Below are 13,456 nucleotides of genomic sequence, written 5' to 3'. Positions count from 1 at the left end.
TTTTTCTATACTTACTGTGGTTGTTATCTTGTTTTGTTTTTAGCCCTGAAGAAGGCTAGAAACTCTAGCCGAAACGTCGGCACATTAAAATAAGTTAGTCATACTTATTTGTGTTTCATTGACCGCACCCCCAACCATCTTCTCCTCATTAATTACATCCTCATAGAGTCATTATTTAACTTTTCAAATCATATTCTTATTTTCCTTCATATGTCTCATATTGCAAATTATATTTTTAATTGTTCCACCATCTCTATGGATATAAAAGTATCACTACAATATATTTGCATGTATAATATAGGCTTGTAGATAGCAAAATATATGAGGAAGCTGATTCGTAATAATATGGTTCTTATATTTTTTCTTCTAATTGTGTAAGAATATCATGCAGTAGTGAGGTTGGCAACATTGCAAGAAGACATTGATCTCTTGTTCCTTTGTAACCATTCGTTTCACGTTTCCGACAAAGAACACAAAAGTACTGAAGAAAGAACAGATAACTCCGATGTATTCTTTCTTTCGTACTTTTTCTTCCTATTCATGGCTACTTGCCTCAAGGAGTTCCTTCATAGAGATGTCTCTTTCTTCTTAAGTAAAGCTCGTATACCGATTTTTCTTATTACGTCATCCGGTACGATTCTAATCTGCAAATCCAGTTAGTTATTTTATATCTTTTATTTACAAGAGTATTTTCCTCTTCCTTTCCTTGCCATCGGAAGGGTTTAGTTAAAAATTTTACTCAACAAAGTAATTTTTATGATAACTTTAATTTATCGCATAATAACATCACTTATGAGTTAATTCTTAAATAGTACCTTATGAATCATATTTTCATTTTTGAAGTGTATTGACTAAATTAAATTGCCCTAGAAGGTCTTAGAACGCGGGTCTTACGTGAAAAAGATATTTCTGGTTCTCTGCGTACTCTCAGCTTAACGACGTAGTTCAGTGCTTCGCTGTAAGGCACTCTACGTCGTTAGAGCGAAGTTGCACACAGAGATCCAATGTTTTTTGGGAGGGGGCGGAGGGTTGGCTCGAGTAGCCTGGTTTTTCGGTACTAGAAACAAGTTTAAACTCTTCAATCGTTATCAACAAATAACTAAACGTATAGATATCATCATTCGTATATTAACATTAATCACAACTGATTAGGTCTATATACACACCCAAAACATAAATGTAAATATATTGCTGTATTCCATAAGTTAAAATAAAATAAAGATAAAAATATCAGACAACCCATCGAGATAGTCAATTATGTAAAAATTGAATCAACATTTAAAATTGCTTGACGAATTTCTCATTCGAAGCTTAAAGTTATGGTGATTTATAAAGCTAAAATTGAAATAAAAATGAATGTATGTATATCTCAAATGGAGTATAATATACTCAATAAATAAATAAAAACAAAATATATTTTTGTGCAATTATTATACCAAAATTAAAAATTAATTTTTAATTATGAGAGGAACAAAACCAGAAATGAACGTTTAAGTGCGCGCCCCAATACCGAAGCATGGGACCTGGTTCATAATGAAAGCTCAAAGTATTAGTCCATGAATACAAGTATACAAACTATAAAGTACAAGCACTAATACATTATGTTTCATGATAGGGGCAACTGTTAGTGATATTACATGAGTTTAAAAGTAAAAAATTATCTAGCAGCATTGTACAAGTCAGTGAAATTGTATCAAATACAAACTACAAGATTAATAGTATCAGTTTGTACTTTATTTTGAAACAGGGCCCTAGTGGGTCTATAAGGTAAATTAACATTTAATAAATCAATTAAATTTTAATAGCTAATTTTATAAATAATCATTGAATGTAGAATATGTTTTTTTAAAATACATATAGTTTATTCAATTTTAATATTTTTTATCATAAATATACATGAATCTTATATTACTTAATTGGTAGACATGGTTAGTTAAATTTTAACATCTAATATGGTTAATATTCATTAATCGTCCAATATGCTTTATAAAAGACTACAAAAATATAATTTATTGGGGAATATATATACATATGTAAGTACTTATATATAAATTACATCATTAAATTAGCATTAGCTCAAACTGAAGTCAGAGGTTTCTCGATCATAATAAATAATTGAAGCCTTTTTGTTTTTTATCGGACTATGGACTGAAAAAAATCGTTTTTATATTATATTTTTTATAAACTAGCTATTTAAAAGAACTAATTAAAATAAGTAACAAATTTATCTTTATAAATACAAACTTTCCCGTAAATATCAACTAAAGGTGAAAAGTAGTGAGCTATCAATTAGGCAGTGGAGAACCGGTGCCAATGCCTCCATGGTAATAAATATCCAGCTCCTTTTACTCGCTGTTCCTCGCCGACCTGTAATTCTGAAACCCGATGATTTTCTACTGAATTGGCGCAAGTAGAATTTATAATCCGCTAATGGTACCTTTCCAAATGGCCAATTCTATTAGGGAAATCGAATGGAATATCTATCATAGATTTTATAAAGATCAGTAAAAAGAACACAGTTGGACTATTAATAGGAAGATTGGAAACTTACTAATATATCTGCTTCTTCTTATCTTAGAATGTTTCCTCTTGTGTCATTATAAAGCTGTTTCAATGTACTATTCAACTAGACGATAATACTTTTATATAAGTCGCAGGAAGATTTAGTAATCTTACTGTATCTAAGATAAACCAGTAAGGAGGGGCAGTGTTCCAAAAACGTAATTCAGTACCATCAATTTCTCCTTCTCATCTCGATCCGTTCTTGTGGTATGGTTGTTAAAAGGTTTCCTGTAAAAAAATAAAATAAAATTGATTTTTATTTATTTATTTTTTAAAATAAAAATCCAAATTTCTGTTCTAACCGCTCTAGTACTCTTAACTCCATAAAATCTCACCTATTTCATCTCTTCTTATCTATCCGGATTCAAAATAAATTAAATTTTGGTTTTAAACATAATTTATAAATAAGTAATTTTATATTTTCATTATATTTTTTTTATATATATTCATCAGAAATATTATTTTATCTGTTTTCTATTGTAGATGAATGAATGTTCTAAATGTTGATTTGAAATTTTATGAAATGGACTTAAATTTTAATTTAATATTCATCTTTGTTTGCTAATTTTTGCATTTTTCCTTCTACCCTAAGGTACTAAAGCCCATTTTTTATTTTCCGTATTAATGAATTATTTCTCAACTTCCGTCATGATTTTCGGAATCTATGATGGATTTCTTATAAAGTAGATACTAATTTGTAATAAAATATCCGTTAGTAAGTAGGTCATTGAAGCCGATGCCACTTAAATTAGTAAAAATGAAAAATTTTCAAGAATAGACTGGAGAATCTCAAGCAATATATTTTTAGCGTACCACCTTAGGGATTTATAATTAACATAACACCATTTTTAAATTAATATATTTTTTTTAGGGGAGAGGGGGACATTATTTATGGAAAAATGAGCTACTTACAAGTCCAACTTAGGTGTCCGATTTCCTGTTCTTAGCCCTAATGAAGGCTAGAAATTCTGGCCGAAACGTTGGCACTATTAAATAAATTATTTCAACTTATTTGTGTTATATTCTGACCGCACCCCCAACCATCTTCTCCTAATACTATTATCATTTTCTTATCTGTTCTTAAAAAATAATAAAGCGTTATGAGGCTTAACTGGGATACAAATTATTTTATTTAAATAATAAAATTCAGTCTCAAGAAAGTGAAAAGATTATAGTTAAAGCTTTGTTTTACTTTTTAATGTTTGTTACCTTACAAATATTAAGTAAATTCATGATTTTATCTATCAGGTTGTTTATAATACAAAGTTGTTAAGAAAATAATTTTAAGGGGCCCATCTCTAATCCAGAGAGCTTCCACTTGGTTAAAGAACCTACTCAACATTAATTAGTTAGTTTTAAAAATCACTTCAGTGGTCTCAAACAAAAACTCTTTCTGCTTCAGGTAAATATTTTTAACTTCCTGATTTTGATTCTTTCTTTAAGATGACTATAATGCAGTTATTCGGTACCATTTTGTCTAATCATAACTTTTTAGATTACTACTACTTACTGTTAGATTGTACAATTTGAATAAAATATGATGATACGACTCAGTGTTAAATATTAATTTCAATATTTCTTATGTCTAAGCTAATTCCTCCTAACTATGAAGATCAAACGAGATTCTCTCCGCTACTGCAGAGAAAGATGCAAATGCGCAGGCCTTACCAGAAGCAGAGGACAGTCGTAAAACAGACAACATGAGGTGAAAGAACTCATAAAGAGAGACCCCCGACCAGCGGTCCTAAGTCGAGTCGATTAGTGGGCCTCTTTTCAACATCGAACTGATTCGATAATCGATTCTGCCATGTCCTTATAAGGCCTAAACGTGTTCCTGTTAAGGCTGGACTAACAATCGATAAATCTCCACTAGCCTATAGTGCTCGGTCATTAAGATAGTTGCAATCACCTATATCAGTTCCATTGCCTACTTCTCTTTGTGACAATCGTTTTCTATTTGGAAAGAGGAACAATTAGGACCAGAGGTTTTGTTGTAACAGTTTTTTTTTTTGAGGGAGGAAGACAAAATCTAAAATTTCCCTCCAGTTTTGACCGGATTTCCCCAATTACTGCAGGTCTAGGGAGCATTTCCTTTTTTTTTTTTACCTTAGAAAGAAATTTTAATTTACCTCTTTGAATAGGTAATTCTTTACCACGATTTTCGCAGTTTGAAGTAGGTTCCGAAATCTAAAATTACCAGAACATTGCGTATTACTTCCCATAATAAAGTCCCTGTTAAAGGACACATACAGGGATTATACAAAATTTTCAGAAGGAACGGATCCAAAAATTGACTGTAGAGAGAGGGAAAAATTGTTTATACTGCTCTGCATCTCTTGATTTAGCTTTCCAATTCTTCGCAGGAACTCTATTGTTTTTCGAAAATTCAAAACCTGAATTCATTTTCCAGAGTCAACTGGAAATTGAACATTAGTAAACTGTCCAAGGAGCGCCACTCGTCGAGCTGGGGAGGAGGGTCGCTAGACCTAAATTGACAAAAATTAAGCTATTGAAAAAATACCAAAAAATAAATATACTCCATAAAAAAAAATTCTATTAATTATTTTTCAAAGGGTTATTATGTTATATCAAGGAAAAATTCAGCCCTTTTTAACTTGGTAATTTTGTATTATAATGAACGTTTCGAGCTGTACCAGCTCATCTTCAACCTGAAATAATATATAATTCACTTTTAACAATTAAATAAACCACACTAACATATATTTCCTTGAAATTAATGTTAAATAGAAATAGTTTTTGAATGTTAGTAAAAGAAACTGGGATAATAATGTTAACAGGTTATTGGATGTTTTTCCATTGTTATGCATGATGCAGAAGTTTTACACTTTCGATAAGAAAATAAAGTAACATAATTCAGTATCCACACACTTATGTGTTTCATTGAGGAAATCTGGCTGAGTCGGACTTCGATTCAAACTTTTGTTGTCATTAAAAATAAAGATAAGCGAAATGAATGGAAATTAAAATATCACAAACAAGATGGTGGGTGGAACAAATTGACATAAATGTTACTAGATAATCTATAAATTCAACTTTCATTGTAGTATTTGTATCGGGTACTTGTTAATTTAATTTCCAAAAAATATATATTTAAAAGTTTTTATTTGTTCTATGTAATAAATAAGAAACATACCGTTGAAGTCAATTGAAAACATTTGAAGCAATTTATATAATTTTAACAGAGTGAATTACTGATTTCAAATTGTGGAAAAATTCTTTAATTATTAAAACAGGTGCAACATACATATTTATCTATTGGCAGTTCTAACAGTACTAACTAAACACAAACGTGTAGATTAGTCATCACCACATTCATCACTTGCCCAAGTGTCCAAGGGCGTACTCAGGATCAAAACAAGATGGAGTCAAACCATAGTCAATCAGATTGTATATATGTATATACAGTTGACCGTAAATTTGATATTTAGGAAGATGGTCAGGGTTGCGGTCAAAGGAGAAACAAAAATAGTTTACAACTATTTATTTTCCGACGTTTCGCCCCACTTTGTAGGGCTTCATCAGGGCTAAAAAGATACAAAATGATACAATGATAAGAATACAAATACAAAGATAAGATACAATGATAACAATAAAAATAAGTAACAATGGCAAGAGTAAACATTTTTATAAAAATACGTAAAATATAAAGCTAAAAAATACAGCAGAAGTACATAAAACAAAAACAATACGGGGAAGGAAAAAAAAATAGAGATTAAATAAACGTCATGAAAAAATAATAATATACATAAATAAGTAATAATAAAGATATAAAATGATAATAAATGAGCAAAGACCAAGTCACTTTTCTTTGCTTTTGACATGTTCTGTGTGAGTGAATCAGTGATACCACTGAGTGGACAACTGAGGGCTCCTGAACCCACAGGTCTGATTCACAGCTAAAGTAAAATATAATATAATTATTTTTTTTGTTTTGACTGCCGTCAAAATAGCCCTGAAGAAGCCCTGCAACGTGGGGCGAAACGTTGGCTCATTAAATTAGTATATTTCTACTATTTGAGTTTTTCTTGACCGCACCCGGACCATATTCCTTTCATCTTCAGAATATAATTATCTAACACAGCCAGATACGAAACTGGGTTCATGGAGTTAGTAGCACAGTGCCTTACCAATGAGCTTCCCACACTCTTTTAAACTTTGAATTATTTTTGGTTGTGGAACTTTTTTAATGTAAATAGGGTGGGAAAATATTCTGCTGCTCTTTTTGAAGAATAATCAAAGGTGTGTTAATAGTAGATTTGAAATGAATTTGGGTGCATTTGAAAACTTTCTAGAAGCAACAAATTTATTTTTAAGATAATGTCCATGCTATAATAATGTATCTATAATATTTTTACTCTTTGTGAATGTTAAACCATGTATTGTTCTTTACCTCTTCTGATCTTTTCCAAAGACATGATGTCCAAAACCATTATTTCATATTTTAATTTTTAAAATGGATTCATTCAATTAATTTCAAAGATATACAATTGTTAATCACAAAACTGATATCACAGGGCAAGATAATACACCGCCTACTACCGACAGAACCAGTTATCCTCGCTTATGATCAAGATCTGGCTATCAACTCAACTCTGCGGTATGATATTCTGTCTGGAAATGAGAAGGAACTCTTCTTTCTTGACCCTCAGAATGGAAGCCTGTTCCTGGAGAAGGAAGTTGACTTGGAATCACTCCCAGATTCTGTTTTTGTACTTCAGGTATAACTCAATATCTATATATTAATCAATATTGTTGCTTTGGAAAAATCTGATCGCTATTAAACATTCACTAACATCATAATGTAAACTTCTACCTTATTTTATCAGTAATAAACATATGATTCATTATACCATTCATTACATGATAAAATCGATACTTAATAAAATAAAAGAACCTTTCAAAATAAATATAATCAAGGAAAGAACTAACAAATATGACACCCACTCAGACCCTGATATTCTATACAAATGGGAAACTAGGCACTTGTTTTGGGGGATAATTTTTGAGAGATGGAAAATTTGAGATTTGAAGGGAATTGAAAAATAAAAAACTAACTGTTGATAGTATTCTTACCAATATTATTTCAAAATACTTCAGAAATGAAAATATTCATGAGACTTCTCTTTGATCTGAATTCCAGAAATTTTAGATTTCCTAGGAAAAAGCACATCACATGCATATAAGCTTTAAACTTTGAATACTTCTTGGTTGTATTTAATTACTACAGTAAGAGTATTGGCCTAAGAAAAAAAACTTGTTTCATTAATAGTTGTTATAATAGCCCATATAAAACTCTAACAACCATTTAAACAATTTTTAATCAAAAAAAAAAATAAATAAAGCGTTTTTACTGTTAAAACTGATAATAAAAAATCAAAAATTTTTAAAATATTATGTATGAAAAATCAAAAAAAGAAGAATAGGAATGATGGCTTAAGATTATTTTCCCATGGCACTAGTGAAGTTTACTAGTAATGGCTTAATATATACAGGTAATTAGTGATTGCTAATTTAACTCTTTTAGAAAAAAATTAAATACCCCATCTCAGGATTTGAATGGACTTTGTTTGGAATAGGAAATTTCTATCACACAATAAAAAAAGTTTTTTTTCTCTCCCTCTATTTATAATTATCTGAAGCAAAACAATACATAAGTCAAATATAAATATGTAGACTTCAGTACGTAGATCCTTATAATACTTCATAGCCATTTTAAGGTAGGGGATGAGATCAGCTATGTGCTAGGGTGCGTTGTAGTACTTACTCGCTACTTATATATATATATATATGATTTTGTTTTTATCCATTATTTTGTTTTTTATCCATAAATGTATTTATTTTTATTTATTGAGACTAGAAAAAATGATTATTTCTTTTAATATCCTAATCATTGTGTATTTTTATCAACAGATAGAAGCTTCACAGTTAGACAATCCATTGAGAAGGGGGATGGCTAGGCTAGAAGTAGAAATTCTTGACATCAATGATAATCAGCCACAATTTGAAGTCGGAAGTTACAACATAAGCATTGTTGAAAATCTTCCGAATGGATTTAGTGTGTTGCAAGTTGTAGCTACCGATATGGATCAGGTTTGTCATAATTTTAATTTATAAATTTTCTTCTAAAACATTTGTTTTATTGTAAACTAAACAAGATTACATAGGCTTTTTGATCTTATATTATTTCCTAATGTCTCATTTCTTTTTAAAGGGGAATAATGCAGAATTTGCCTATCATCTGGTGGATCCCAGCCAGTCCTTCAGCTTGGACAGCAGATCAGGTTGGCTAACTGTCAGGAACCAAGCCAGGCTAGATCGAGAAACGAGGCCCTCACTTAACATGAGGGTTATGGCCAGGGAAAAGACACCGTCAGTACTTCAAATGGCAAGGTAGACCACCTGAACAAATCATGAAATTTAGTAGTTATCCTTAAAAATCGTAGCATCTATCAACATAAATTTTGTTTGAGACTTGGACTATTTTTTTAAAAATAAGGATATTCTATCAAAAATACCTAATAATATTGGTTTTTTTAATGCAAACTTTAAGTTAATGCATTTTTGTTTATTTAAAAAATGGAGCTTTTTGCTTACTTTATTATTCGTTTAGATATGTTCTTGTTTATTAATTTTATCTCTAACACTATCCATGAAAATATATACACATCGAACAATATTTATAACCAATAGATATTACTTAGTGTTGTATATTCTTTTTTTTAAATAACTGAGTTTGTTTTATTCTAGTGACTCATCAGTCAATGTGGAAGTGACACTTCTGGATGCAAATGATAACAACCCTACATTTTTACCAAGCAACTTGTATGAATTCAGTGTTACAAATCTAGCACCCATTGGCTTCATCATTGGAAAAGTAAATATAATTGATTCATACTTTGGTTTTTAAAAAATGTGATTTATTGATAACACCTGCTGCAAGTAACACCAATATGTCACCCTCATCTTTAATTTTTTTTATTTCATGATTTTCACTTTGAATGCACTTGCTAACTAAACATATACCTTATGGATATTACATTGTGATATCTATAATTATATTTTATTATTTATACCATAAATATATTATGGTCCAAAATTGATTTTAAGAAAAAATCTTAGTCATAAAGTTACTATCTATAAGTCTATAATATTTCATTTAGAAACACTCATTTGCAGGTGAAGGCTGTTGATCCTGACATTGGCAGGAATGGCCTAGTTCGTTACGAACTGAAGAAGGATAACAAAACATTAGATACTCAGACATACTTCAGCGTGTCCCCTATCAACGGAGAAATATCTGTCATTGGTAGTCCCCTTCCCGTCGGTAGGAGATCTCTCTTCATTGAGGCATCCGACCAGCCTGAGAACCCTTCAGAGAGACGGTTGTCATTAGCATTAGCCAGCATTGAAGTCACCCTCTCAGGTAATCATTGACACATAAATTTGATAATGAAAAATCCTTTGTACTGTATAAAGTGTTATTTAAGGCATAAAACATTGTCATTCAAGTTAATCGTATATTTATTTATTTCAGAAACCAAAATAATAAGTAAAGGCTTGTGTAAAAAATAAAGAATAGCTTAAGTTAATTACTAATTTCTTTGTTCATTTTGAAAATACATATTTGTTAATTGAATAAGGATAATTAAGTGTTATCTGAACGAATATGAAGGCAGTAGTATGATCAAAAAGACATAAATTAAAAATTCAACTATCATAAACGTCATTAAGCAATAGGCCTGATTTCTAGTTTACATATTCCTTATTTTAATTTAGTTAAAATTTGAATTAGTTCTTATACTAATTAATTTAATGAACATCAATAGTCATATTTGCACAATGAATTAACTAAATATTATTGGAACTTGTGTACCACTGAAAATAGAAGAATCTATTGTAGAAAAAAAAGTAAAGTATAGCAGGGAAAGAGACCTTGTAATTGTTTTCAAATTTACAATGTTTGATCAAATTGAATTTTGGTGTATTCTGAAATTAGTCTTTACTGATACAAGTGGAGTCATTGAGAACCAACTAAAGATAATTATAGCGTCCTGTGTTAATTCAGATATCTTAGTTTTAGATATTAGATTCAAGATATCCTCATTGGGAATATTCAATATAATAACTCTTCATACAACTATGGGTTACCTATAGATTTGGAAAAATCTACGACACATCAATTTTACAACCAAAATTGGAAAGACTAAAAGCAGTTTTAACAAATGAAATCAATGTCTTCACCTCTGAAACTAAAAGAGAGGATAGGTTTCTACATCATTATTAGGAGGGGTCAAATTAATTAATTTTAATCATAAAAATATAAAATAATAAATCAGTTTAGATGTCTGATTTTTCACATCTTTTGTCATAACAGGAAAATCTGGAATTGCCCCTGACTTTGTTGGCGCTCCATACGAATTCTGGGTTGGTGATGATGTGCCAGTTGGAACCAGTGTTGGCCAGATTCGGATTTCTGAAGCAGTCGATAAATCACGAGTAGTATTTGATCTACTTCATTCTTATCATGAAGGAGGTAATTTAAAAAAAATTATTTGTGTTTAAATAAAATTTATTTTCTGAATTGAGACAGATCCAATCTGAAAAAAAGTATCATTATTTTTTAGGTGAATGATCAAGTTCGAAAATCATTTTTTCTGTTTAATGATAATTTAACATGTACCCTCTATTTAACCATGTTTTGTTATTAATTCTATATTCTCCTTTTGTATTTCAAATAATAAAAATTTTACTGTAATTAAATTATTTTCTAGAACCTATTTAGTTTCATGTATTATATCTAGGAATGACAGAAGAAGTCTGGAAATTGCCAAAATAGTATTTTACACATTGTTAAACATGTTCAAATTTTTACTTACACTTCTTTTTTCTCTTCCCCATTTAGTTCTTATTATCTAATCTGAAAAACAAATGGTTTTCTGAAAGGAGGTCAAATTCAAAGTTTTCTACAGCTTGTAAAACATTTAATCTATCTCAGCCATTTTCTGATTTATACTTATATTTATATTTAAAATATCAATAATAAAAATTGTACCATCAATTTAAATTTTATCTTATTAGATTACATTTTATTTAGCTGGTCAATATATATTTTAAATATTTTATCTTTTAGTGCCATTTGCAATTGAAGAGCGATCAGGAGTTATAACAGTTGTTGATGAAATCTCAAAATATGAGAATTCATTATATGATTTTGAAGCTGTTGTGACAGATGAAAAAAGAATGACTCTGGTCACTAATGTCACTATACATATTGTTGAAAGTGCTGTTTCTCAGTAAGTTTATAAAAAAATTCTTATTTTAGCTTTTGTAATTTTATAAAAAATTGTTAAATTAGTTTAGTTTTATTACTTACCACAAAGATATATCTTTTCTTACAGTTTGGAGAAACCATCACTTTTGGAATTTCGAGTAAAGGAGAACAAAGCAGGTGACATAGTAGGGAGAATTGTAGTTGGTGTAAGGAAAGGAAATCCAAAATTTTCTTTGTTAGACGATTTCTCAGCTTTTTCGATTGCTCAAGATGGCACGCTCTACACTAAGGCAGCATTAGACCGAGAACTCAGATCATCGTACTTCATGACAGTTGTCGCACAAATCGGCAGAGCTGAACGCTATTACCAGGTCTGCTAATTATTTTCAATGTTGATTTGCTGTGCTTGTTTGAAACTTTTAAACCAAAATACTACATTTTTGAGCCTGGAAAATTATTAGTCAGGCCATTTATGCAGTTTAAATTAGTCAAATAAAAAAATAGCTAAATAAATCGACTTGATCAAGTAAAGTTCTTTAACCTCTTTTGAAAAATCTGTCTTTCTTGACCAGTGTTAATTTTACACAAACGTCAATAGCTTAGAAATAAAAAAAAAGTCTGGATAAAAAAATTAAAACAATGATGTAAAATTACAGGTACATGTAACGGTGGAAGATGAAAATGACAATCCACCTAAATTTACACAATCCCATTACGAGATCCGTGTTCAAGAGAACTGGAAACCTGAGACTCCTTTGCTGAAGTTAGCAGCATCAGACTCAGATCTGGACTCTAATATTTGGTTGACGCTCAAAGGAAAAGGAAGTGAACTATTCACTTTATCCCAATCAGGGAGCCTTCGCCTCAAGCGTGCTGTAGATAGGGAAGAAAGATCTGTTTACACCTTCAGTGTTATTGCAAGGGACCAAGGTAACATCTAAAGATCTTTGTATTCTTTATATAATATATCAAATATCAAAATATTAATAATATTTATGTTTTTTTCAAATATTTCTTTCCAATACTCAGCTCTTGTTCTATGTAAAAGAAAAATATAACAAGCAGCTGCAAAACTAGCTCAGGATTATTCTTACTTCAGCTTATCTTTAATGAAGGTTATTAAAATTGCAAATCAATTATCATTGATATATGATATAAACCTTTTAAAGATTATTAACTTTCTAGCTGAGACATCAATTTTTTTCTTACATTGCATGTGAAAATATTTTTGAGCTTCATGTGAAAAAAAAATTAAATTCTTGTTTATCCCTCTCATTTTATGGCTTTATAATATTTAACCTAGCTTTTATTTTTAATTTTACCATATTTTTGCATTTTAGGTTTAAAAAGAAAAACTAAAATTGTATGATATATGCTGATACTATGACTATTTGTGATAAGTATAGATTTTTCACACAATAATCGGAACATTAAATAGATACTAATTTATCTGAGCTCAATTATACGATTCACACAAAGTATAAAAAATTAAAATTGATACCGGACATATCGTTGAATAATTATAAATAATAAAGAATTGTTTACTTTTTCTAAATGAATAGGTTTTTAAGGTGTAAACAATTTACAATAAATGAGATGACC

At 29.9% G+C, this 13,456-nt stretch overlaps 1 protein-coding gene across 2 annotated transcripts in view; it reads left to right on the top strand.

Annotated features, from left to right (window-relative positions):
• The window catches only part of Cad89D (cadherin-89D), a 181,562-nt gene that overhangs the window by 155,748 nt on the left and 12,358 nt on the right, over nt 1–13,456 (top strand). For both annotated transcript variants that reach the window (XM_067047571.1, XM_067047570.1), the window contains exons 8-16: nt 7,098–7,301; nt 8,494–8,673; nt 8,795–8,973; nt 9,331–9,457; nt 9,760–10,006; nt 10,958–11,116; nt 11,714–11,876; nt 11,982–12,225; nt 12,511–12,784. In XM_067047571.1, coding sequence (XP_066903672.1) covers nt 7,098–7,301; nt 8,494–8,673; nt 8,795–8,973; nt 9,331–9,457; nt 9,760–10,006; nt 10,958–11,116; nt 11,714–11,876; nt 11,982–12,225; nt 12,511–12,784 — 1,777 coding nt within the window. The remainder of the gene's footprint in view (nt 1–7,097; nt 7,302–8,493; nt 8,674–8,794; nt 8,974–9,330; nt 9,458–9,759; nt 10,007–10,957; nt 11,117–11,713; nt 11,877–11,981; nt 12,226–12,510; nt 12,785–13,456) is intronic.

This window comes from Halyomorpha halys, unplaced genomic scaffold, assembly GCF_000696795.3.
Source record: "Halyomorpha halys isolate HHAL.00 unplaced genomic scaffold, Hhal_1.1 Scaffold373.1, whole genome shotgun sequence".
NCBI lineage: Eukaryota > Metazoa > Arthropoda > Insecta > Hemiptera > Pentatomidae > Halyomorpha > Halyomorpha halys.
This window is presented reverse-complemented; position numbering and strand designations above follow the sequence as displayed.